The sequence below is a fragment of the Trachemys scripta genome, unplaced genomic scaffold, assembly GCF_013100865.1.
Source record: "Trachemys scripta elegans isolate TJP31775 unplaced genomic scaffold, CAS_Tse_1.0 scaffold_26, whole genome shotgun sequence".
Classification (NCBI taxonomy): domain Eukaryota; kingdom Metazoa; phylum Chordata; order Testudines; family Emydidae; genus Trachemys; species Trachemys scripta.
In genome coordinates, this window is record NW_023260511.1 from 3,516,607 (window position 1) to 3,543,536 (window position 26,930).

General features: G+C 43.9%; 1 protein-coding gene across 1 annotated transcript; it reads left to right on the forward strand.

Annotated features, from left to right (window-relative positions):
• The first annotated feature begins 743 nt into the window (after nucleotides 1-743).
• Nucleotides 744-26,569, forward strand: LOC117870320 (butyrophilin subfamily 1 member A1-like). Its single transcript, XM_034757421.1, has 6 exons — nucleotides 744-801; nucleotides 2,609-2,629; nucleotides 10,602-10,622; nucleotides 21,187-21,207; nucleotides 24,643-24,669; nucleotides 25,084-26,569. Exons 1-6 carry the CDS (start codon nucleotides 744-746, stop codon nucleotides 25,611-25,613), a joined length of 678 nt encoding a protein of 225 aa, XP_034613312.1. The 3' UTR covers nucleotides 25,614-26,569.
• Nucleotides 26,570-26,930: the final 361 nt, after the last annotated feature.

The following is a 26,930-nucleotide window of genomic DNA, read 5'->3' on the forward strand; positions in this document are numbered from 1 at the left end:
CACAGCTTGTGCTGCTATAAGGTCTGTAGTGTAGCGATAGCCTCTGTTTCACTGAGACTGGCTCTACACTACAGAGTTAGGTCGACATAAGGCAGCTTATGTCGACCTAACTATGTCAGTGTCTACAATACAGCCTTCCTGCTGCTAATGTAAGTGCCCTACTCCAGCAACTAATAACTCCACCTGCACAAGAGGCAAACAGCTTATGTCAGTGTAGTTAGGGCGATGCAGTGTCTGTGTAGACACTGTGTTCCATATGACAGCTGTTGACTGTCTTGTCAATTTCATGACTCTGCTGGACATGAAAACTGGCTCCCAGCTCCTCAGCTGGGCTACTGCCGCATCTCCACTCCAAGCTGGGCTGCCACCTAGGCTTCCCACTTCCTGCTGGGAGTCCTGCTGCTCCCTGGGGTCCCAGCTCCCCACAAGGAGCATGGCAACTGACCAGACTCTGGGCACAGATCTACCCACTGGAGGCGAGAAGCCCCGGCCAACTTCCTCCTTGCACTTGGCTATGAGTGCGGAGGCGAAAAGCCCGGGGGGGCAGCTGGGCTCCTGGTGGGGAGATGAGAGCACTGACTCTCAGCCCCTCACACTGCCCATCTTCAGTCGGTGCAAGTACTTCTGGTGAGGACATGCACCACTGACAGAAGGGGGGTAACGTGGACACCAGCCTCCACAGTAATTACTGTGGTGGCTGTAAGTCAACCTTACATAGGTCGATTTAGGATTGTAGTGCAGACATGCCCAAAGACAGTGAATGCCCCTTCGAGCTCTCGGCCACAAAGTCCAAATTACTGGGTAGGCTCTTATACTCCCTTTGTTTTAGGTGGGGCTGTTTATCTGTCTCTCATGGCCATTTTAAATGGGGTGGGGGTGGAGGTCACACAGCTTAGAGTAGGTTTAACACAACACACTATGAAGCTGATAGCTTAGTACAATTTCATATCTAATATAATTCTAGCCCCCCTTTTGAAGATTATTGGGTAATCGGAGAGTCACTGGAGCAAAGGGACTGGAACCTGGGTCTCCCCCTCCTCTAACTACTGGCCTACAGAATCTTGTGGCCTGGTTAGTTAACCTTTTCCTGTCTGCATCGAATCCTGGTCTGCAGATGCAGTGCTTTCTAATCCAGTCAACGTCCATTCTCCCTGCATGCCGTGTCTATGGCATTGCGGCCAGGCACAATGGTAACTGTTAAGACTGGAAGCCTCGGATTCAGGAGGAATCTATCGCTTTTCACATGCCCTAGCCTCAACCTCAGGGACTGCACAGGATGGAGAGTTCGGGGGACTTGTAGAAACCTGACACACTGCTTTGGAAAATCCCCCTCAGCACCCAACCCAGCCTTGCACCACACTGGGAGTGCACAGCTGAACATTTTTGCCCATGCAAAGTGCATTTGTATAAAGTTTCACTCTATGTATTTATTTTCCAGATATTCCTAAGGAGGAAAAGGGTGAGTTCCTATTAATAACTGAAAGGTGGCTTTCAACCTGATGAACAGAGGAGACCAGAAGATTGGGGGATTCTAAATATGATTTCTGATGTGTACCCATGGAATGTGAATACTAAATATTCAAATTTAGTACCAATTGTTGGCAGAAACTGTTGCCATCTGATGGCAATAGGTTGGTCCATAGAGAGTGGAGTTCATGGGAAGAGTCCAGTTTATGTAGAAAAGTATTCAGCTCTCACATCAGACCCCAGCACACCACCACAACTGGCCATATTTATATATGTGTATATGTATAGATATTACATGTAAAGCTAGTCAGTTACACATAGACTCACAAGAAAGTCCAAGGGCTGAATGAGCCAGGGATTCTGTACTCCCCGCAAACTTGTTGCAGGTGTCCCCCCAGGACAGGGCTAAGGTACTCCCTTGGTGGGACAGTAAAAGGACAGCTTACATGTCTCATCATTTTTCCATTCCACTAGTTTCTCTGTAGGAAGTTAAACAGAAACTACTAACATTAGATAATTTCAATCAGCAGATCCAGGTAACTTGCATCCAAGAGTTTTAAAAGAGTTTTTGAGGAGCTCATTGGACAGTTAATGCTGATTTTCAATAAGATTTGGAGCACTGGGGAAGTTCCTGGAGACTGGGAGAAAGCTAATGTTTCAATTTTTAAAAATGGCAAACAGGATGACCTAGATAATTATAATTATAAACTCACTTGCCATGAATAGTCTTCATTCTTCATTTACACATCATTGCTCAGGAGAATGTAAACATATTTGCTGGAATAGTCACAGAAAATTCAACACAAGGGGCAGGGTTACAGCCACAGTGAATGTGTTTATGACCCCAAAAGAAGGTTTGTCAGTAGCTTTGTGCGGTATTTACCCGCTACAGTCCTGAATAACAAGGTTCTATTTCTGGCTCTGCCAGTGACATGCTGTGCTCTATGAGTTATTATCATTCTCTGCTAAGACAAAAACTAGGAAGTGTTTAGATTTTCATGGTTGTTTTATACCTTCTAATTTAGGAGATGCTTTAATTAATACAGTTAACTAGATTTAGAGAATATACAGTTTTGAGTGAACAAGATGTACACATTTAAATCATTCTCTCTCTCTCTTTCTCTCTCTTTGTCTCCTTTAGAATCATTGCTGGAAAAGATGAGTAAGTTCACCTGGATATTGAAACAATTTTAGTAAAATACAGAAGATTTATACCACATAAATATATTAATTGTATTTTTCAAAATTGCATATATCTTACTACCCTCAGAAAAAATTGAAGCATTTTGGTTTTGAAACATCCTAATGATTGACCCTGCAAACAGATGTGTAGTCACACCCTTGCTGCTAACTGGAGCTCCACTCAATGAGATTCCACATACAAAGAAGGGTGTGTGGATTTGGAGCCTCTTGCAATAAGTGAGCCAGTAGACTTTTATACAGAACTGCCCAGCAATTCAGCCAGGAGATACTGAAGGCTGACATCCATTGCATGGTATAGATAGTCCAGACTCTAATCTGTTTCTGAGAACATATGTAGTGTCATAGTTTTAGTGGTTCAATATTGTGTCTGTCCTCTCTAGGAAATATAGTTCGTTCATAACATACATTGCAGGAGTCATACACAAACAACATTGTAATCTGCAATGTTAACAGAGAAAATGGAACAATTTCTGAATAATTACAAGTATATTAGTGATAATTACTGTAAATGAACTCATCCGGAACTCTGTGGCTTGTACAATATTTGGTGAAGCATACGGCAGGGAAAAAACATCAAACATAAGAAATCATCCCAACAGCCCTCTCCCCTTCGCCCCCACACTCCTCCTCTGACTTCACCCACCACCCAATACCTCCTACTAACTCCTCTTCCCCAGACAAAAACCTGGGAGAAAAGGCGAAGTTTCAGTTTGTCTTTAATATCAACAATTCTGGGTTTTGATGGTGAAAAGGGAAGCAACTGCTGAAGCTGAGGGTCCTTCACTGAAAATGACCAGTCTCCAGCCCCTTTCTTATTAAATGCAGGCAATTGTTAGCTCAGCATTTCAACTAGTTGCAGCTGCTGGGACATCACCCTGGGAAAGAGGTGATTTCTGAGGTCACTCAAAATCTAAATTATTTTAAAGTTTCATCGTTCAAACCCAACACATTGATTTACACAGAGAGGCTGTTTCCAAGATATGGGACTGAAACTAATGGCAGGTCCCATTTTCTCTTAAACAGGAGAAACCTTCAGAATCTGATCTGAACACTGTGGCTTGGGCTCATTCCTACTAACTCCATCTATTTCCAGTTCAATTGCCATAGGAAATGCAGGAGCTTTCGTGTCTGAACAGGCGGCTGCTAAACTGCTCCAGGCTCAGGCCACCATCCCTTCCCTGTGCTTGATGGTGAAGAGAAGGTTACTTGCAGACATTGAGTTCAACTGCTCACAAGAATCCACAATAGAAATGATAGATCTGTGTCCAGTCTGAAAACTATACACACAGTGAAATAACTGTTTTTATTTGGCAGGGAAACTAAAACAGGAAAAAGGTAAGTTTCCATTTATATTACTTAATTACACTCTGGGGGCCAAATGGTGCCCTCATTTTCATCTGTACCATCCCAGAGACTTCTGTGGGATTCACTACTGAGTGCAGGACTTTGGTTCAGAGCTCACAACTATACAGGATTGTGCACTACATGCCATATTGTACCCTGGTCAGCCTCTTTGTGCTACATTGTACAGTCAGGTGGTGTCCTGAAGACTCAGGGGCTGCCCACTGGCAGGAGGAGATGCTCATGCAGCAGCACTAGGCTCCCTCCTCCTTGACCCTGAGGAGCAGGAGCAGAGAGAGGCGAGGCCTTGGAGGGAAGAGGAGAAGTGTGCATGAGCGGGCAGTATTTTTCCAAGATGGGCAGAGACAGGGAGCTGCTGGGCCAAGCCAGCATGTTCATGAAGGGGGAGCAGCGAGCCTTGAGCTCTTCCTCCCTGTCATAGAATATCAGAGTTGGAAGGAATCTCAGGATGTCATCCAGTCTAACCCCCAGCTCAAAGCATGACTAATCCCCAGACAGATTTTTGCCCCAGATCTCCAAATGGCCCCCTCAAGGACTGAACTCACAACCCTGGGTTCAGTAGGCCAATGCTCAAACCACTGAGCTATCCCTCCCCCCTAAAGCCATTATTGCCATTGGCTGGGAATCAAACCCAGGTCAACTGCTTGGAAGGCAACTATGCACACCACTATACCACCAATGCACTCTGTCAACCTCAGAGTGCTCAATGTGAAGCAGCTCACATACTCAGGAGCTAGCTGAGTCAGACACAGAGCTAAAGCCACCAGGTGCTTGTGACATACCAGGGTTCAATTCAGACCAATGGGGGGCTGTGTCATAACTGCCCTGCAACCTTGGGTGCCTTACAATGCCACCTGGGCTGTCACAAACAGCCTTCCAGCATGGAAGTCACACCCTGAGTGTCTGTGTGTACCTGCTGGCTCTCACCAGGCTTGTTTATACTGCAGGTTGACCCCAACACACCCCCAGTCCCAGATTTCCCCCCAGAAATATATGTCCTGTACTGCCCAGCCCCCTCCTGGACAGTACAAATATATAAAGTCCATTATTCCTGTAAGGGAATAATATGCCAGCTTGTTACCTTAAAATAGAGTTACCCAGACACTTCAGCTTAAATACACCGGATTAGATAAAACTGTAAATCAGGTTTATTAATTACAAAGGGATAGATTTTAAGTGAGTACAAGTAATAAGGCATAACGTTTGGAAATGGTTACAAGAAAAATAAAGATAAAACACTTACTTGTGTCTAACTTAGCAAACTATATTAGATATAAGGAAAATTTCTCTCCACATGTTTCCATCAAGGTTACTGACCAAATTCTTCAGGTCAGGAGCTCCCTGAGTTCAATGTTTGTTTTCCTTTGTCTTCTTAAGTGCAATGCCAGAGAAGAGATGGGGGAGGGTGTCTTGGGGTGTTTACACCTTCTTTTTTTAGTTTCAGTCCACTCTTGAAAAAACATTTTTAACCAGCAAAGATTTTATGGGGAAGGATGCTCCCTGATTTTTTTCCCACCTGTTTCAGCTTCCTTTTTTCCCCCCTCCTACTTGATCACTCCATTTACTGCTTAAATGAACATTAAGGCAAGCACAGGTTTACAACAGACATGTTTGCAGAATTCTGCTTGGGCAGGGCTGAGGAGTGTGGAATATGTGTTAATAACATCATACAGGGGAATCTTATAACCTTATGTAAAATGTTGCCACTCATATTTGATCAGGACAATATTGACTATGAAATTATGAGTTTTTTCAAGTGATACCTTACAAGGTATTTTATTATTATTACAATAGTGTGTTGGGTGTGAATCCAGGGGTGTATTCCATCACAGTGTAGTGTAAGGGACGCATGCAGCAGCCCTTTGTAGGCTGCTCTATAGTCTGTGCTCCCTGAAAACAGTGAGCCCAGCAATAAGGAACACGCCCCTCTCTCATGCATGCACACACTGATACATTGAAAAGAGATGGGATCCTGTATCAGAGAAAGGGGAGGAGAGTCAGCACTGCTGTTGGGGGTCGAAGAAGCAGAGCTGTGGATGGGGAAAGGGCCAGGGCTCATATATCAGGGTTTCAGGGCAGGAGTTCACTAGGTGGTTGGTAGGACACAGGGACAAAAGTGTCCAGAGGCAGCAGGTACAACATAGGGGAAGGAAGTAGCAGAAAAGGGAGGCCAAGGATCAAAGGAAGAGGCTCCCTCACCCCATATCAAAATCTATGAACTTCAGAGTTTCTGAGACTGTGATATCTTTCCTCAATGAGACACAGGCCATACAAAGCTGCAGACTTTCCCTGCAGCCATCCAGCACCACTGAAGAGCCGGACTAGGAACACGAGAGACCAACACAAATTTGCTATGCCCTGCTGCTGACATTCAAAGACTCAGCATCTGTGTCACGAGGGCCTTTCAAAGGACTATCAGGGGCACTAAAGACTTGGGTATGTCTTCACTACCCGCCGTATCGGCGGGTAGCAATCGATTTATCCGGGATCGATATATCGCGTCTCATTAAGACGTGATATATCGATCCCTGAACGCGCTCACCGTTGACTCCGGAACTCCACCAGAGCGAGCGGCGGTAGCGCAGTCGACGGGGGAGCCGCGGCCGTCGATCCCGCACTGTGTGGACCCCAGGCAATTCGATCCAAGATACTTCGACTTCAGCTACGCTATTCGCGTAGCTGAAGTTTCGCGTAGCTGAAGTTGCGTATCTTGGATCGATCCCCCCCCCCTCTAGTGTAGACCTGCCCTTGAGGCATTCCACTGCCTGCAGAACCTAAGGGGCTTCTGAACCTGCTGTGATCTGCAGGGTCCCACTGGATCTCGACCTCTGTGCTGTCTGCTCCATCATCTGCCCCAAATACTCCATATAAATATATGAATCTATGGAGAGAGAGAGACAACCTCATTGAAGGCCTCAAAATTCAGATCAAGAACTGAGTAAGTCCACTTAGCAGGGGTCTCCCCAGGGCAGGTGAAAGCACATTGGTGGGGCTGTGAGAGGTCCCTGCCCATGCTGCACATTTTCTGTGGATCAAAGAATGATTATTCCAACTCCATGGGTGTCAACCTGGTACCCTCATGTGAAGGAAATTTAGAGTGAACTCTCAAATGTTGCTGCATTTCTGTGACTCTCTTTCTGGACAGGGTCTGTGAGCAGGGACAGGCAGTTAGTAATGGGGAGGGATGGGGGAACTTGACTGGCAGTGGGTCAGGCAGAATGATTTCTCACTCTGGGAAACTAAGCCATTATCTCAATTTGGACACTAAAATCAGTTCCTATTTTTAAAAAAAAATCACTTTTTTTTTAGATGAATTGATGACTCAAATAGGTAAGTCCACACTGATTTCTCACTCTGGGAAATTATTCTCTTAACTTGACCGATTGTCTCAATTTGTAGATTAAAATAAATTCCTCTGTTGAAAAGTTCACTTTTGTCTTTCTCAGATAAAGCACTGGGCCAAATGGGAAAATCGTCACTGATTTTTGTCTCTTCCACTCACACAGAATAACACCCTGGAAGTGATACCGTATTTAATTCCAAATACTCCCTGTGCAGTAAATATGTCAAGTGCACACTGAATAACCTATGCCGGCTGTATGTCATGCTGACAGCAGGCCTGGAACAGCACAACTTCTAGAAACCCCTTCAGTCTGTGCTGTGTGACTGAGAATGCCAAGTGGGGTTGGTGCTTGGGGGTACGTAGAACATCCGCAGCTGAAGGAGGAGCAGAGCTGGGTCAGGGAAGCTGGGAAAAGGTGGAACTGGGGAGTGCAGAAAAGATGTGTGGTGGATTGGCACAGTTGAGGGGGTTGGGAAAGCTGTGTGGCTGGGAAGCACAAAATGAATTGCTGTGGGGCTGGGAGGGAGCACAGAATTAATTATTTTGATTTTGGGGAGAAGCTGGAAGTTCTACAGCGTAAAGGAGCACTTTAAACCAACCTGTGAAATCTGATCTCAGCTGAGTATTCTGGCAAGCACTCCTGCAGCAGGGGATAAAATCATCTTACTCACTATAAATATATGAGAGTTAGCAACACTGATTGTCACCCATATGGGTGATGGTGGGGGGAGTCCAGAAATCAGAAGACAGGCCAAAAAATGTGGTTTTTGTTTTTTAATCCTGTGAGGGGTTTTTTTGTTTGTTTGTTTTTTGTGCTTTTGGAGGGGAGGGGGGAGGGGGGCTGGCATTTGTGATTTTTTTAACCTTTTGGATTGGTAATGCCATATTACTTTGATATGCCTATGTTATTGTGTGTAATAATAGGGCAGTGTCCCTTTAAATTCTCTGTGAGCCCTCTGGTGGTTCTCATTATGTTCTATAAATTTGAAGCAACCAAAAACCACTCAGGGCAGCATTATGTATAAGTTATTTGGGACCCAGATGTGCCATGTGGTTTCTCCATACTGCAATTGTTATGCAAAGAGCAATAGACACAGTAAATGGCAGGAACACAGTGAAACAGAGAGTGACTGGAGAGGCCTTATGAAAGTAGAAGTAAAAGGAAACTGGAACCACTGGGCATGAAATTGCTCAGTGGGGGGAAAACGATTAAAACACCTGGCTGTTTTGGGAAATTGCAACTGTTTGCAGGCTCATTGAAGGACCGGTCCCCTTTATTGAAAGACTGGAAGTTTATATAATGATTAATGGTTCGGATGATGAGAAAAAGGTGGTGGTTGTACTGAGTGTCATGGGGGTTTAAATTTATAACCTACTGCCTCCCCTAAGAGCTCATATTAAACCCACAGACAAAACATCTGCTGCCTGGAGATGTGTAAATAACAGACATTTTGGTACACTGGCCATTCCAAAAATTCCTCCCCACAAAAAATGGTTTTGAGCCAAAAGAAACGTTTTGCTTTCTTTGACAAAATCGTAATGTTCCTTTTCAGATTTTGGCCATTTTTAAATTTGTGATTTTTATAATAACATTAAAGGATTTTTTTAAATGAAAAGTTGTTTTGAACTGAAAAATTGAAACATTTTCTGTAGAAAGTGTTAAAATGAAACATTTTAATTTTTTTTTCAGAATTTTTTTCAATTTTTTTTCTGACTGAAAAACTTCAGTAAAACCGACTCAAATTCTGTGTTGCTGAATCTGCATATTTCGCCAGAACATGATTTGGCTCAAAAATTTTGTCCAGCCCTATTGCTGAGACTAGAAATTCTAGTAAATCACCTATCCCCAAAGCCACTGGTGATTACAGAGCACTTCTGTTTTCATAAATGGAATCTAAACAAAAATGAAGCCATTCCTGAATATGTGGCTGATTTAAGGATATTAACAGAGGATTGCAAATTTAGAGAGAGCTGAAATTTTACATCAAGGGACCAATTATATCTACAAAAGCAAGTGAAAGTTTTCTGGCAAGTGCCAATGGCAGCAACCAGGGTTGAGTTCAATCTGTCTAGGTGTCCCTTTCTAAGCTAAATAAAACTGAGCTTCAAGGCCCCATGGAGGGCTCTACTGATATTTCTGGTTCTCAGAAATTAAAATAAAATTGTCCTGGTCATCTTTATAGGCATTTCCCACTCATAGGCACTCAGCAGTCTTTTGAGGACAGGGAAAATGGAAAACCCTCAAAAGAAACATGTGTAAACTCACATATAAGTAATTGAGCAAGTGCAACCCAAATCAGACAATAGGAATTGAGCCAGTCCCCAACTCCCACATAATAGATGTCCAGCTGATGGAGTTGCAAAACTTGGGAAGCATCACGGACAGTGCTGGAGGATATTCAAAACATGTAGACATTCATATATCAGCAGCTGTTGCTATGTTTTGGGCTCTTTAGCTGGACCTGTAGGGAAGTTGCCATAAGCTTGCTACGAAGGTGTGAAGATATAGAACCATGGTTATTATATCAACTCTGCTGTATGGCAGCGAAACATGAGATCCCAGGAAGGCTGAAGAGTGGCAGATTGACATTTTTGATTCTTGTTATCTTCATCAGCTGCTTCATATCAAGTGTCAGGACAGGATCAGCAATGAGGATATTTGTAGCTGCTCGATCAGCACTGGTTCAGTTTCAGTGGCTCTCTAAATGGATGCTGTATTATGGAAACCTGCTGGTCAAATTAACCCAAATTTGGATCTGTCACCGAGCCAGCGTCCTCATATGACACACCAAATTTCAAGGCACTCCAAGGAACAGGGCTGATTCTAGGAGAGTTGAGATTAGGGTGACAAGATGTCCTGATTTTATTGGGACTGTCAAAATATTATGGCTTTGTGTTACATAGGACACTATTACTCCGCACCCATCCATCCAGATTTTTCACAATTGCTCTCTGGTCACCATAGTCGAGCTATAAACAAAAACCTGGTCTAAACCTTAACTAAAGAAGACATTGCAGTCAGCTATAATAAGTATTATCATTTTGTGTTTATACACTCTAGGGAAGGCAGTTCTTCCTAAAAGAAAAGTTAAATAAAAGAATATCTACTTATCTACTTCTAATATTTTACCACTGAAAGAAAAAATGTTGTATATAAATGTTGTTACACTTATTTCCTCTTGATGTTGTTGCACAGTGACAGTCTGTGTTTTGTTTATTTGTCTAGCCTCAAAAAAATGGAACCCAGGTAAGTTTGCATTGGCTTTTGCATTGTACTTGAATCTCTCCCACTTCACTGTTTAATGGGGATATGTTATTGCTTAGTAGTTTTATTTTCTACTAATTTCTTGAAAATGCCATTAAACAATCCACCAAATCTGGAAAAATAAGCATACACTGAATATATTTTTTTTATTGTGCAGATGCACACAAAATAGAAATGAATAAATTTTCATTCCTGTTTGAACAGTAACATTGAGAAGGCCACATTCTACCGTAGACTCACCTGTGCTTCAATGTAACTGAGGGCAGAAACTGAACTCCAGAGGATCAACAACAATGAGCCATGTGAGATTTCATCTCACCTCTGCTACCCCAAAAAATAGTCTATTACTCAGAAGTGTTTCCAGTGAAACACACAGTGCACTGATTAATGAGTGAATTGTTTCACAAGCTGAAGTTAATTAGAAAGGTTTGTTAACATAGTGGAGAGATTGCACACTGATTTTTTTCTAAGATTAGTAAATGAAAATGTTGCTGGTAAGAAAGAAAGAAATACTCCAAAATCTGCTGAATGTTTTTCTCAGAATTTGGTTAATATCTGGTCAGGTTTTACCCCCTATCGGTTGGGTAACACCGCGCACCTGGGAGTGGTAGAAGCTGCATTGTGTCTAGAACTGGTTGCGTGTAGAACACAGTGGGGTTTTGGAGTCCCTGTGGCAGTGAGAAAGGGAGGATTCAGGGTTACTGTAGGTCTGAGGTGGATTTTACACTTGTATTTCATGGTGGGAGATTCTGCAGCATTTCCAGTGAGGGGAGCTGGATCAGACCATGAATCAAGGGGTGGGGTAGAATGAGAGGGTTCAGCAGTGGGGGCTGAGGGATGCAAGTGCAGCAATTTTTCACCTCGGGAATTGCATCTCAGTTCAAAACAATGTCTGTGAAAAAAGCTGTAAAGATGATTTGGTGATTTTTCTCTCAGACCATGTCCAAGAAGTGGAGGGTGAGTTTCCATTGCTTTCTGAACACTGACAGCTGAACAGAATAACACTCTAGGAGTGATCCTGTGTGGTTACTTTCAGATATCACTACTCAACACGCAGCAAAAGCCATTTGTTTTCTGCTGGGTTTTCTTTCCATCCTGATTAGTTCACCCATAGTAAATCAGGAAGGTGTCTGGCCTCCAGGGTAATTATCCTGACTGCACAGCCAGCTCTTACAGCCAATGGAATAAGGGCTTTGTTGAGAGCAAGAGTGTGCATTGAGGGAATGGCAGAGCCCACCTGTGCTCCAGCCCTATAGGACCCCTCACCAGCTGTGTAGGTTAGAGCAGCAATGGCTCTGAGCTAATACTGTGTAGGGTTTGCCACATCACATTTGATAAACCCTGTCTTGTGTTGGGTCTCAGGTAGAGGATGTTCCAAATGGCATTTTTTCCATAGAAAATTTCACCTCTATAGACTACATCTCCTCTGATGAACCATGGTCACCCTCTTGGTAAGCGGAGCCTGTGCATCATGGTCTCACTGGTCATGGTGCACCTTGGTATATATAGTCCAGTTGGAGAACCCAGACCATATAAGAATATGGGGACATGAGGTAACCAAATCACAACTCCACCAATTTTGCTCCAAAATATTTCATTTTTCAGTTAAAACTAAATATGTTTTGTTTGTTTGTTTTATGACAAATCAATGTTCTCTATGTTAAGCAGATAGTCTTTGCAAAAAAATAAATCATTTTGTTGGAAACCCAATCTTCCACTGAAAAACAGTTTCAAGAGAGAATTTTTGACCAACACTAATTTCAGTCTCTGGTTTCTAACTGATGCTTCCAAAATGTGTTGGATTTCAGGAAACTGGGATGTGCATCCACCATCTTTTTGTCCCTTTCAGAACCTCCCAAGGACAGTCATTTTATTCTGTAGCATACATTTGAAAATAACAATGTGTAAAAATCTAAACATTTGGATGTTTTTCTTTTTTAAAAAAAGATCATTGACAGTAAGTCTGCTTTGCTGTCATACCATTTTCTGTCACAGATGATTTTATCATTATGTCTTTCTTTTCCTGGGATAATCTCCTTGGTCCTGCAGAGGAGACACAGTCCCATCCCTGAGGGGCTTTCAGCCTGGCAGAAGAGAATTAGATGTACTGTACAGAAGACAGTGTGTTGCATTTCCCCACCAGGTTGGCAACCTAGGGCTTGTCTGGATGAACAGTTAGTGCCTGGCAAGCTGGGGTGTAAATCAATAGTGCATTAGATGTCCATGTGGACCCTGCTGGCACACACTAATGATTCCCTAACGTGCTTTGATGTTCTCTGCTTTGAAGCAGGAGCAGTTCAGTGTCCACTAGGGAACTGTTAGTGTGTGGCAGCAGGGTGTACACGGACATTTAATACATGGCCAGCTATTGCACTGTGGATTTACATCCCAGCTTGCTGAGCACTAACTGTTCACCTAGATAGAACAACCAGTATATGACTGAGCATGGGTCCTTCCTTCCTTCCTTCCTCCCTGCATTGCATCCCCAGAGAGACCCAGGTATGTGAGTTAGCCCTTTCTCCTCCCATGGTTCCTTGGTTCTCCAAGACCCACAGGTGTCACAAATGGGAGGGCAGTTCAGGGATCACATTATTAGGGCTACTACAACCCCCACCCTTCCCTGTGATATTTCATGTTTGAGGGTTGTGGGAGGGGCATTAATGGAAGTTTGTGGAGGTGGGGATGGCTTAGGGGTATGGACAGGGAGAGTAAGAGGGGATTTTAAATCAGTGAACTGTTGGAGATTCACCAGATAAGGCAGCTGTGAAGCCAAATTACTAATGCAACCCCCTTGTGGTGTGGAGGGCTATTTGCAACATCTGTGTGTGAATGCAAGTTCATTTCAACAGATTTACAAGGAGACAAATGACATTCTGTAGTCAAGCCAAAGACTAAGATGTTACAATACCTCTGTACATGCAGTTGGGCAAGTCAACAAGATTTTTGGAACTGGATATTAATTCTTATGTACTTGGGAATGTCAGGAATCTCTACTAGATGCAGTATATTATGGTATTGGTTTGCCCATGTTTTATTAGAAGTGGTGTGTGAATGTACTTAAACATGAGGCTTTTCCAGAAGGAAAGGACAATAAGAAGAGTAAGTTTGAATTTATATCGGGACAGTTACATTCGTAGGAGAACTATGTACCTTCATTATAACAATAACATTTTACTCACTTTAACAACTTGGGAGGTTTGTGACCTTTAATGGTGCCCTGTATGTAAAACGGAGGCGGGAACATACTAGGGATCTGCTAAGCGCCTGGCACAGGCATATCTACAGAAAAGGCTTCATGTGACTGATTATGGCATAGGGAATCTGTGAAACTTATGTGCTGGGTGTACTGGCGGCAGACAAGTTTCCACTCAGATACATAAAATAGAGTATTGCTGAGGGTGAAGAGTTTTCAATCTATTGCCAAGGAAAACAATTATTCTTTGGATTTGTCTACATGGGGAGGTTGACTGACATAATTATTCCAGAACAACTCCAAATTTGGACACTTCTATTCTGGAGAAAAAAAATGCCTTTTTTCCAGGTTACCTTGCTCTATTTTGGAAGAGGATTAAGCTAAACTGGAAAAGGCCATTTTTTTTGGAAAAAGAGTGCCCACAGGGGGAGTTACCCCATAATAGCTATAGAGCTTTACATTCATATCTTATGTTATTCTGAGATAATTTCCTCATGTAGGCAAGCCCTTATTTGGAAAGGTTTGGCCACAAGGTTTGCTAGCAGGCCATTCTACAAGCGGGGGATGTGCAAGTTCTTCTTTGCTTTAGTTTCTGCCCGTTTTATTCATTAGTGGAGGAACTTGTGGAACATAAGGCTACTGTGTTTTGGGCAGACCCATGCTCCTTATGGTTGGAGAAATCTTGTGAGGAGTCCATTACTGGTGGAGATTGTTAATATGTTCCTTAGGGAGGACAAGTGGCCTGCATCTCTCACACAGGCCTCTCTTTCTAGGCCTCTGCTTAACAACCCATCACTTTACACTTACAGGTTTATTAATTTGTACCTATGCAAGTATCCACAGAGGGAATGAGGGGTTGTGACACTGAGCATCACAACACCTAACTTTTAGGCACCTAGAAAATCACTGGGATAACAATGGGATCCCCTTAAACCTGCGTTAGGCACCTAAGCTCCCTGCACAATGCTTGGGGAGAGATAGGCACCATCAAATGGGTTCCACAAAAGCCATCATTAGAGGCAGGGAGTTGCCTAAGTCAGACAATGGGAGATGACAATGAGAGAGGTGTGTGCTAAACCCCACTCCTCTCACAGAGACAGGCATCTAAGTCCAGGCTTCAGGAGGTGTTAATGTCTGTTTGCAATCTGCAGCCATCTCTAGCTCTGGTCTACACTACAGACTGACATCGGTATTATTGTGTTGCGCAACCATGTGAATAATTCACACCCCTGAGTGACATAGTTAAACTGACCTAACCACCCCCTGTGCACAGAGCTATATGGAGGGAAGGGCTTCTGCTGCTGACACAGCTACTGCCTCACATAGGCTATGTCTACACTACCACTTATGTCGGTATAATATATGTCACTCAGGGATGTTGGTGTCCCCCAACATAGCTACCACCGCTCATTGGGGGTGGATTAATTATGTAGATGGGAGAGCTTTCTCCAGTTGAGGTAGAGTGTCTATACTTGAGAGCTTACAGCAGCGCAACTGCATGGGTACAGCAGAGCAGCTGTAAGATCTTTAGTGTAGACATAGCCTTAGGGAGATGGATTAACTATACCCTTGCGAGAGATCTCTGCCATCAGCCTAGATCATCTTCATTAAAGCACTACAGCTGCAGCCTTTTAAGTGTAGACCTGCCCCTAGGTACAGCAGCTGTTTGTTGCAAGAAACACCACAGGAGGGGAGGGTAGCAACTTCCTTATTACTTTTAGCCAAGTGGTTAGTGCACTCACCTTGGATGTGGGAGACACAGGTTCAATTCCTGCTTCTGTCTAATGGGGAGAAAAGATTTGAACTGTGGACGCCTACCTTTAAGGTGAGTGTTGTAACCACTGCTATGGGATAGTCTGACCTGGTGCTCTCTCAATCTCTTCTCGTGCAGCTGTTCCACTTTGGATAACCAATTAAACAGTCGCTGGGCCAGAGAGAGAGAGAAAATAAGACTTATTCTGTAACCTGGTGGTTAGGAAAATGGGAGACCTGGGGGCTAGTCCCCTTGTGCCAGACAAAGAGGCTACAATAAGAAATAAACATCATGGCAGAAAAAAGGGGCTCTGAATGGATTCCTCCTCAATATATTTTGCCATTGTTGTTTCTTTTTTATTGTTTTCTGTGTGTTCAAAACATTCAGCAAATGTACAAGAATCCATTTTAATTTCAGGTCTGCAAGCAGGGCCGACTCCAGGGTTTTTGCCGCCCCAAGCGCCAAAAAAAAATAAAAAAAATAAAAGCCACGATCGCGATCGGCGGTAGCTCAGCCGCGCAGCTTTCTTCTTCAACGGCAATTCGGCAGGAGGTCCTTCCCTCCGAGAGGGACCCACTGCCGAATTGCCACCGAAGAGCCCGACATGCAGCCCCTTCCCCTTGGCTGCCCCAAGCACCTGCTTGCTAAGCTGGTGCCTGGAGCCGACCCTGTCTGCAAGATATTCCCTCTGAAATCTGTCTCTCAAAGCAAGCCTCAGCCATCTTTCATATTCCCCTTTGTGGAAAGCCACCTCCAGCGCACACCACCCACCACCCCTTTAAATATATGTATAAAGAGATATTCATAGATTTATAGATTCATAGATTCTAGGACAGGAAGGGACCTCGAGAGGTCATCGAGTCCAGTCCCCTGCCCGCATGGCAGGACCAAATACTGTCTAGACCATCCCTGATAGACATTTATCTAACCTACTCTTAAATATCTCAAGAGATGGAGATTCCACAACCTCCCTAGGCAATTTATTCCAGTGTTTAACCACCCTGACAGTTAGGAACTTTTTCCTAATGTCCAACCTAGACCTCCCTTGCTGCAGTTTAAGCCCATTGCTTCTTGTTCTATCCTTAGAGGCTAAGGTGAACAAGTATTCTCCCTCCTTATGACACCCTTTTAGATACCTGAAAACTGCTATCATGTCCCCTCTCAGTTTTCTCTTTTCCAAACTAAACAAACGCAGTTCTTTCAGCCTTCCTTCATAGGTCATGTTCTCAAGACCTTTAATCATTCTTGTTGCTCTTCTCTGGACCCTCTCCAATTTCTCCACATCTTTCTTGAAATGTGGTACCCAGAACTGGACACAATACTCCAGCTGAGGCCTAACAAGTGCAGAGTAGAGTGGTAGAATGACTTCTCGTGTCCAGTAGCATAGCTAGCGGGGTGCAGGAGAAGCAGCCGCTTCCCCTCAGCACATTTTCCAAAAGCCGCTCCTTAGTTAGGAGTTACCATGGCGCCAGCAGGCAGGGCCCAAGCTCTGCTCTGAAGTTTGGCCTGCTGGGCAGGCGCTGGGCTCCTGCAGGCAAGGGGGGGCAGCACGCCCGGAGGAGCCATGGGGAGGGAGCAGCACAGCGGAGGAGCGAGGGGAGGTGCAGCACTGCCGGCGGCACCCAATGGGGGGGGCGGTGGGCGCGGCCGCAGGAGTGAGGCCGGGGGGCGCAGCATGGTGGTCGGCAGCGTGGCCGGCAGCCGCGGCCAAAGGAGCAGGGGGCGGGGCTCAGGCTGGCAGCCGGAGGAGCGAGGGGGGGTGCAGGCTGGCGGCCTTCAGCCGCAGCTGGAGGAGCGATGGGGGGCTCAGGCTGGCGGCCCGCAGCATGGCCGGCAGCCGCGGCCGGAGGAGCGAGGGGGGGCACAGGCTGGCAGCTCGCAGCACGGCCAGCAGCCATGAGGGGGTGGCGGGCGTGGCCGGAGGAGCGAGGGGGAGTTGCGGGGGTGGCACGGCCGGAGGAGCCATGGGCGGGGAGGGGCAGTGGGCCGGAGGAGCCAGCGGGGGGGGGGGCACGGAGCAGCCGTGGGAGGAGCCAAGGGGGGTGCCTTTTTTATGTTTGCTCCCCCTCCTCTTAGGACCTGGCTATGCCACTGCTCCTGTCTTGCTCACAACACACCTGTTAATGCATCCCAGAATCATGTTTGCTTTTTTTGCAACAGCATCACACTGTTGACTCATATTTAGCTTGTGGTCCACTATAACCCCTAGATCCCTTTCTGCCGTACTCCTTCGTAGACAGTCTCTTCCCGTTCTGTATGTGTGAAACTGATTGTTCCTTCCTAAGTGGAGCACTTTGCATTTGTCTTTGTTAAACTTCATCCTGTTTACCTCAGACCATTTCTCCAATTTGTCCAGATCATTTTGAATTATGACCCTGTCCTCCAAAGCAGTTTGGTATCATCTGCAAGCTTAATAAGCATACTTTCTATGCCAATATCTAAGTCGTTGATGAAGATATTGAACAGAGCCCGTCCCAAAACAGACCCCTGTGGAACTCCACTTGTTATACCTTTCCAGCAGGATTGGGAACCATTAATAACTACTCTCTGAGTACGGTTATCCAGCCAGTTATGCACCCAGCTTATAGTAGCCCCATCTAAATGGTATTTGCCTAGTTTATCGATAAGAATATCATGCAAGACCATATCAAATACCTTACTAAAGTCTAGGTATACCACAGCCACCACTTCTCCCTTATCCAAAAGACTTGTTATCCTATCGAAGAAAGCTATCAGATTGGTTTGACACGATTTGTTCTTTACAAATCCATGCTGACTATTCCATATCACCTTACCACCTTCCAAGTGTTTGCAGATGATTTCCTTAATTACTTGCTCCATTATCTTCCCTGGCACAGAAGTTAAACTAACTGGTCTGTAGTTTCCTGGGTTGTTTTTATTTCCCTTTTTATAGATGGGCACTATATTTGCCCTTTTCCAGTCTTCTGGAATCTCTCCCGTCTCCCATGATTTTCCAAAGATAATAGCTAGAGGTTCAGATACCTTGTCTATTAGCTCCTTGAGTATTCTAGGATGTATTTAATCAGGCTCTGGTGACTTGCAGGCATCTAACTTTTCTAAGTGATTTTTAACTTGTTCTTTTTTTTATTTTATCTTCTAAACCTACCCCCTTCCCATTAGCATTCACTATGTTAGGCATTCCTTCAGACTTCTCGGTGAAGACCGAAACAAAGAAGTCATTAAGCATCTCTGCCATTTCCAAGTTTCCTGTTACTGTTTCACCCTCCTCACTGAGCAGTGGGCCTACTCTGTCCTTGGTCTTCCTCTTGCTTCTAATGTATTGATAAAAAGTCTTCTTGTTTCCCTTTATTCCTGTAGCTAGTTTGAGCTCATTTTTGCCTTTGCCTTTCTAATCTTGCCCCTGCATTCCTGTGTTTTTTGCCTATATTCATCCTTTGTAATCTGTCCTAGTTTCCATTTTTTATATGACTCCTTTTTATTTTTTTAGATCATGCAAGATCTCATGGTTAAGCTAAGGTGGTCTTTTGCCACATTTTCTATCTTTCCTACCCAGCGGAATAGCTTGCTTTTGGGCCCTTAATAGTGTCCCTTTGAAAAATTGCCAACTCTCCTCAGTTGTTTTTCCCCTCAGTCTTGATTCCCATGGAATCTTACCTATCAGCTCTCTGAGCTTACCAAAATCCTCCTTCCTGAAATTCATTGTCTCTATTTTGCTGTACTTTCTTCTACCCTTCCTTAGAATTGCAAACTCTATGATTTCATGATCACTTTCACCCAAGCTGCCTTCTACTTTCAAATTCTCAACGAGTTCCTCCCTATTTGTTAAAATCAAGTCTAGAACAGCTTCCCCCCTAGTATCTTTTTCAACCTTCTGAAATAAAAAGTTGTCTGCAATGCAGTTCAAGAACTTATTGGATAGTCTGTGCCCCGCTATGTTATTTTCCCAACATATATCTGGATAGTTGAAGTCCCCCATCACCACCAAATCTTGGGCTTTGGGTGATATTGTTAGTTGTTCAAAAAAAGCCTCATCCACCTCTTCCAGCTGGTTAAGTGGCCTGTAGTAGACTCCTAGCAAGACATCACCCTTGTTTTTTTACCCCTTTTACCTTAACCCAGAGACTCTCAACACTTCCATCTCCTTTGTCCATCTCCACCTCAGTCCAAGTGTGTACATTTTTAATATATAAGGCAACACCTCCTCCCTTTTTCCCCGGTCTATCCTTCCTGAGCAAGCTGTACCCATCCACACCAACATTCCAATCATGTGTATTATCCCACCAAGTTTCAGTGATGCCAACAATGTCATAGTTGTATTTATTTATTAGCACTTCCAGTTCTTCCTGCTTATTACCCATACTTCTCTCATTTGTATATAGGCATCTAAGATACTAGTTTGAACTTGCCTCCCAGTTTTGCCCTGACCCTCCTTTCTCTCTGCCATTATAGCCCATGCTCCCTCTTGTTTCCGACCCATCTCCCAGGTCTCCATGTTCCCCACTTACCTGTGTCCCCGTCGAACCTAGTTTAAAGCCCTCCTCACTAGGTTAGCCAGTCTGTGTCTGAATAGGGTCTTTCCTCTCCTCGAAAGGTGAACACCATCTCTGCCTAGCAGTCCTTCCTTGAATAGCATCCCGTGGTCGAGGAAGCCAAAGCCCTCCTGGCGACACCATCTTCGCAGCCAGGCATTCACCTCCATGATGCATATGAAGAACTTACTCTTAGAAATATGGGAGCAAAATATTTTTTCTCCAATAATCTTTTTTTATTTATCTCATGGGATGTGTTTGAACTCCAGAAACAGGTAATGTGTAGGTTTCAGAGTAACAGCCGTGTTAGTCTGTATCCGCAAAAAGAAGAACAGGAGTACTTGTGGCACCTTAGAGACTAACAAATTTATTAGAGCATAAGCTTTCGTGGACTACAGCCCACTTCTTCGGATGCATATAGAATGGAACATATATTGAGGAGATATATATACACACATACAGAGAGCATAAACAGGTGGGAGTTGTCTTACCAACTCTGAGAGGCCAATTAATTAAGAGCCATTACAAACATTGACTCTATCTCCCCTTGTAAGTACTCTCACACTTATTATTAAACTGTCTGTACTGGGCTAGCTTGATTATCACTTCAAAAGGTTTTTTTTCTCTTAATTAATTGGCCTCTCAGAGTTGGTAAGACAACTCCCACCTGTTTATGCTCTCTGTATGTGTGTATATATATCTCCTCAATATATGTTCCATTCTATATGCATCCGAAGAAGTGGGCTGTAGTCCACGAAAGCTTATGCTCTAATAAATTTGTTAGTCTCTAAGGTGCCACAAGTACTCCTGTTCTTCTTTTTGAGGTAATGTGTAGGATCTCTAAAGCAGTGGTAATGCTCAGTATTTCTTTATTGTAGTAACAGGGGGAGTTTTACAGTTGGGAGTTGAGTCTGGTTGGGAATTTTTTAGAATGGACTTTACAAGGGTGTCAGATTGGAATTTGCCATGAATCTCTTGAATGGGTTCAAGATCAGGCACATTGGGAGAGTATATGTGTGTAGGCATTGAGCTGAGAATCACTTCTGTTAACCAATGAGAAATGTTCTCTCTTTCTTTCTATTCGTATAGGTGGGAAAGAAAATGAAGAAGGTAAGGTTTCCCAGAATCCTATTTGCCCTTCAACCAGGTCAAATCTCACTCGGTCATATGGAGACAAGAGAAAGGGGCAGGCAAATGGATATTTTGTATGCCAGTTGAAGACATCTGCCATTGCAGCAGAGGAAGGTGGTTTATGGGAATGCTGAGCTTTTAACAGAGTGAATCTCTTTGGAACCATAGATTTGTCTGTTTTGCTAATTTTCAAGCTATTTTGCTGGATTAGGTTGCTAATTGTAGAAAGTTGATTTCTTCAAACACACACACATATGGTTTAAACCTCTTTGTCAGCATTAATGCTGACAAATTGGAGAGAGTCCAGGAGAGAACAACATAACAAACAGGTTTAGAAAACCTGACTTATGAGGAAAGATTAAAAATATTGTGCAGGTTTAGTCATGAGAAAAGAAGCCTGAGGGGGGACCTGATAACAGTCTTGAAATATATTATAGGATTTTATAAAGAGGACAATCTATTGTTCTCCCTGTCCGCTGAAAGCAGCACAAGAAGCAATGGGTTACTCTGCAACAAGGGAGATTCGGGTTTCATATTAGGAGAAGTTTTCTAACTACAAGGCTAGTTAAGCTCTGGAATAGGCTTACAAGGGAGGTTGTGGAATTCCCATTGTTGAAGGTTTTTAAGAATAGCTTGGACAAGCACTTGTCAGGGATGGTCTAGGTTTACTTGGCCCTGCCTCAGCTCAGGGGAGCTGGACTAAATGACCTCTTGAGGTCCCTTTAAGCCCTACATTTCTATGATTCAGTGATAAAATGTGGCATTATTATGGCCTGCTATGTGACAGTGTCTTACTTTCAGAAACACTAAGACCTCTAGGGATCTGCGGAAACTCCAGTTTCTGCATGTTTTTTGTTGTTGTTGTTAAGATAAGATCCAAACTGCTGAGGGATGAAAGGTGCAATTTGAAACTGCAGCATGTCAGTATTCCTCACTGATGAGCATTGTACAGCCTTGCTCTAGAGAAGCCTGCTCTAGATTTAGCCAAGTTCTGAACTGTTGAAAATCACACACTGAGCATGCAGAATGGGCTATTCTGTTAAAGAGAAATGCCCTGCATTGTGGGCCTAGCTTAGCTTTTAAGTGAATGAACTAGAGTCGATGATTTACAGGATCTGTGCTAAGCCACAGACTGCATACTCTCCTGGGAGCACCCCTTTAATGTGCCAGACCCCCAAGGGACTATTCCACAAGGGCCATCACGCGGCTTCAGGGCCTCCAAGACTGAGGCTTCAAGCTCCAGCACTCCTATTTCACCCCAGGAGTTCTGACCACCAAGTTAAACTAAGACAGATATCTGTCAGCACCTCAGCAAGTATTTGCAGTGACACCTGCAGCCTCTTCAAAACTGAATAAGGTTTATTAGTCAGCTGGAACACAACATCAGGAAGCTGTTAGATTTGCATAGAGATGCAAAGGTTAAGACATCATCCAAACTGACAAAGCCAGGGCTCCCTTGAACCCTGCTGCTAAAGGAACCATCATGGTTTCCTCTCTGCATCTCTGTCCTGGTGTCTCCCAGTCTCAGATGAACTCTTCTGACTCTTTAAAGTTGAGGCCTTTACCTCCTGTCACCACTTCGTCCATAGTCCTCCTCTGCAAAGCCACGCGAAGCTCACACATTCCACCTGCTGGCATTTCCAGTTGTTAGATGCCAGCTATTGAATCATTGGGGTTCCCCTTGTCTTTCCGGATCCTCCATTGATATGGGTCAGTTTCAGCTTGTCCTCAGTGACCCGTTCATACCACCCCAGACAGTTACATCACACACACACACCCCTCATGTCGCCTGCTCTGCCCCAGGAGCAGCATGTAAACTCTTCTGCACCCACTGGGTAGCAATCCCAAGTCAAATGAGTCACTTCCACACATATCAGTCATGAAAATATTACAGAAAATCCACATTTGTCACACCTACTCAGCAGAATGGCTCCAGACCTCCTCAGGATGTGGCAAAAGAGATCCTCATCCTGCATTTTCTCCCCCTATGTCCCCAATCCTGCAATGGGATCTCTGCTGTCAATCGTCAGACCTGTGCAGACTTCTACTGCCATCAGCTGGACTACGCAGGTTACAGGTTTCACCCACCTAGAACCAACTGCAGACTCAGGACCAAAACTGCCTCCCAGTGCTCTAGAGAACCATGCACAGGGTTGTGGACCAGGAGGACCTGCAGATAATGAGTTGGTGGAATGATCTGGACCTAGTTAGGCCACCTCTAAATCTAGTCAATACCACACTTCTGGCCCGTGCCTGTGCATCACCAGAATGAGTAAAAAGAATAAAGAGACAAGGTGAGTGAGGTAATAACTTTTATTGGATCAACCTCTACTGGGGAGAGAAACAAGCTTTTGAGCTTACTCCTTCCTCAGGCCTGGGAAACCTACCCAGCATGTCACAGCTAAATACAAGGTGTAACGAATTGTTTAGCATAAGTGGTTAGCACACAGTGTAAGAGACCATTCAAAGTGAAATGGCCCATTAACATTTCTGCAGTCAATAGAAAGGGAGCTTATTGGGTTACAGATTCTTGTAATAAGCCATAAATCCAGTGTCTTTATTAAGACCAGGACTTTTAGTGCCTAGCAAAGTTATGAATTTAATCTCCCAGGCTCATCTTTTGAAAGTGTTGTGCAGGTTTCCTTTGAGGATGAGGTCTGAGAGGTCAGATATGGAGGGATTGCTAGGATGGACAAATGAATGCTACAGACCAATTCCTGCTTCCATTGGAAGAAAGTCTCTCCTATGCAATGGCTATGTGTCAGTCAAATCCCACCTATCCCTTCAAAATAGGGCATACATGAGTATCTTGTGCTGCATAATCCTAGTGCTTCCTCACTGTCCAGAGATGAATTTCACCCCAAATCAGTCCTTACATGTCTTTGAAAGGAGTTAGTCCCTGACAATGTGTCTCCAAAGATGTGAGTTGGAATTTGCCAATGACATCCCCTCACCACCCTTAAACTCACTCCCCTCTAGGTTATTTGGAGGGAGCAGGGCTTTCTCTTGTGTTCCTCTCCCATCTCCCTTGTTGCTGCAACCCATTTTCATCTCTCTCATAGCAGGGAAGACAGAAGCTCCAGGGAGAGACAATGCAGCTCCCCACACTGCCAGTCTCACCACGCATATTCCCTAGTGATCTGCTGTCTCTGTCTCAAGCTGAGGAGTGAGTGAAGCATGGAACAGACCTGGTGACTTTACAAGAGCCACAAATGGTCCCCAAAACAGTACAATAACCACAGTGTGTGTGTGTACCATTACCATGCTTTACTATCTCTTTTCTGCACAAGTAAATCATTCTGTATTGTGTCTGACATCCTCAGTTATCCTCAACCTGGGGCATTTCTGCTGCAGAAAATCAGCAGTATGTGCCTCTTTGAATTCAATGTCTGTTGTTTCTCACTTTGATTTCAGAGTGGAGAAGGGCTCGCACCTATGCAGGTAACAGAATACACATCTCTCCTGGTAATCAAAAAACATTCATATTTTAAAAAGCTAGAAACAGAACATATTGCTATCACGGAGATGAAATCTGAGGCCCTACTCCATTTCATCTCAGACCTTTCTCATTCAGTTCCTTCAACCAGTGTAACTTATATCAGAATCTGGCAAAATATATTTGAGTATCAATAAGATAAACATTCCAGGATCCCTTCCATTTTTGAGTCATATTCAATCAAATATCACATCTCTGAAATATTTCAGTGTAACCAAATTTTCAGAATAGAACAAAACCCATTATCAGTAGGCATTTTGCCTGAGCAAGGACAGTAGGAATTGGCCCACAAGCCATTTCTCCCATGTTTCAGTTTATACTGCAATTAGAGATGGGTTTCTTAAATTCTCTCTTTGCAGATGACATCACTCTTAATCCAGACACAGCCCACTCCAACCTCTCCATTTCTGAGGATAAGAAGAAATTTATTCATGAACCCCAACCTCAAAAAGTTCCACCAACTCCAGAGAGGTTCGATTCGACTGCCTGTGTGTTAGGCTCTGAAGGATTCTCCTCTGGAGAGCACTACTGGGAGGTGGACGTCGGGAGCAGCAAGGACTGGGACCTGGGTGTGGCGAGAAAATCTATAGAGAGAAAAGGAAAACTTTCCCTGTCCCCTAAAGCAGGATTCTGGGCTCTGGGTTGGAGTGGGAAAGATTACTGTGCAAAAACAGATCCATGGACCCGGGTAATGGTGCAAAAAAAGCCTGAGAAAATTGGAGTTTACCTTCGTTACCAAGAGGGGCAGGTGACCTTTTTCAATGCAACTGACATGTCTGTGTTGTTCACATTTAACGATTGTTCATTCTCAGGAGAGGTTTATCCATTCTTTAAAAGTTCCCACAAAAAAACATCAATGAGAATTTGTTCTATAAGAGAAGATAAATGAGTTTAAAGTGGCACTGCCACTCACTTATCCCACTGTATCTTTGAAATCCAATTTCCCATCAACGAATTTAAATTACATTTTGCCTGTCTATTAATTCTGTGGTGCCATCTCTAGAACAGCGTTGTTATTCATTTTATGGTAGTGAACCTATGACATGAAGTTTCTCTCCAATAAAATTTGAACTGTAATTTTTACTCTGTACTTTGTGAGCTGTCATCTTAATTACTTGCTTTCAACAACAAATGATTTTTTGTTACTTCTGACAAATACTGTTATTTGACTAGGCTGTTAAGGAAAGGATATTAGTATTGTAGATTTTCAATACAAATCAGTGCCCGCAATTAGGTTTTCAAGATTTTCAAGAGCTCAGCTGCCATTTACCCAGCATGAAAATCCTTAAGCAACCTGACAAAAACTGTCACAGTGGGAGCTGCTGGGTGGATATTAATGGGAGAAAAATCCATCCTGTCTCACACATTTATTTTTCTCTTAGAGACACACCACCACCAAACTTATAACTAATGTAGGGCTTGTGACTGGCCTGTGTTAGCTACAGAGCAGGGTAAGGGAATATAAAATACCCCCCATCCCTCTACACAGCCATGCAGGACTTACTGTAATAATTGCAAGGCAGCTGCACCTCTGACCCCTTCCCAGTCCCTCTGAGAGCTCCCACCCTGTGACCTCTTGCTCTCACCTGTCTCAAGATAGAATCTCATGAGTCTTCAACACTTAGATGGGGATCTGACTATAGTAACTCAGCCATACCATCCACTTACCGTACCACCCTTCAGTTCATTCTTAGACTGGGCACCTTCTTGATCCTCCATTTAGGAAACTGTGACCAATGAAATGGACCAAAAGCCTTTTAAAAACTAAGTGTTTTTATTTAGCAGTTGTGTAGTTTGTAGAAATAGAGCAATATCCCTTTAAATAGTCGATGAGCCTTTTGTTTGTGGTCGTCATAGTCTATGAACTAGAAACTGTCAGAAACTGGTCAGAGCCGCAATTTGTACACACCTAGGTGGTGTAGATTTAGTAAACTTGTTTATTTGAAATCGGCTGTGCCTCTGTTTTGTTTTGTTTTTATATTGTTTTGGCTTTGTAAGGAGCAGACGACAATGATTGGTAACAAGGAGGGAAGCCCAATCCCAGAGTACAGCAGAACAGAGAATAATTGCAGAATCCTAGACTAAAAGGAAACTGCAGCCACTGGGGCTGTGAGAAAACCGATCATTCGGGGTTGGGGGGAAAGGTCTGTAAAAGTCTGGCTGTTTGAGGAAAATTTACTTGTTTGATTAAGTGAGTCAGTCCTCC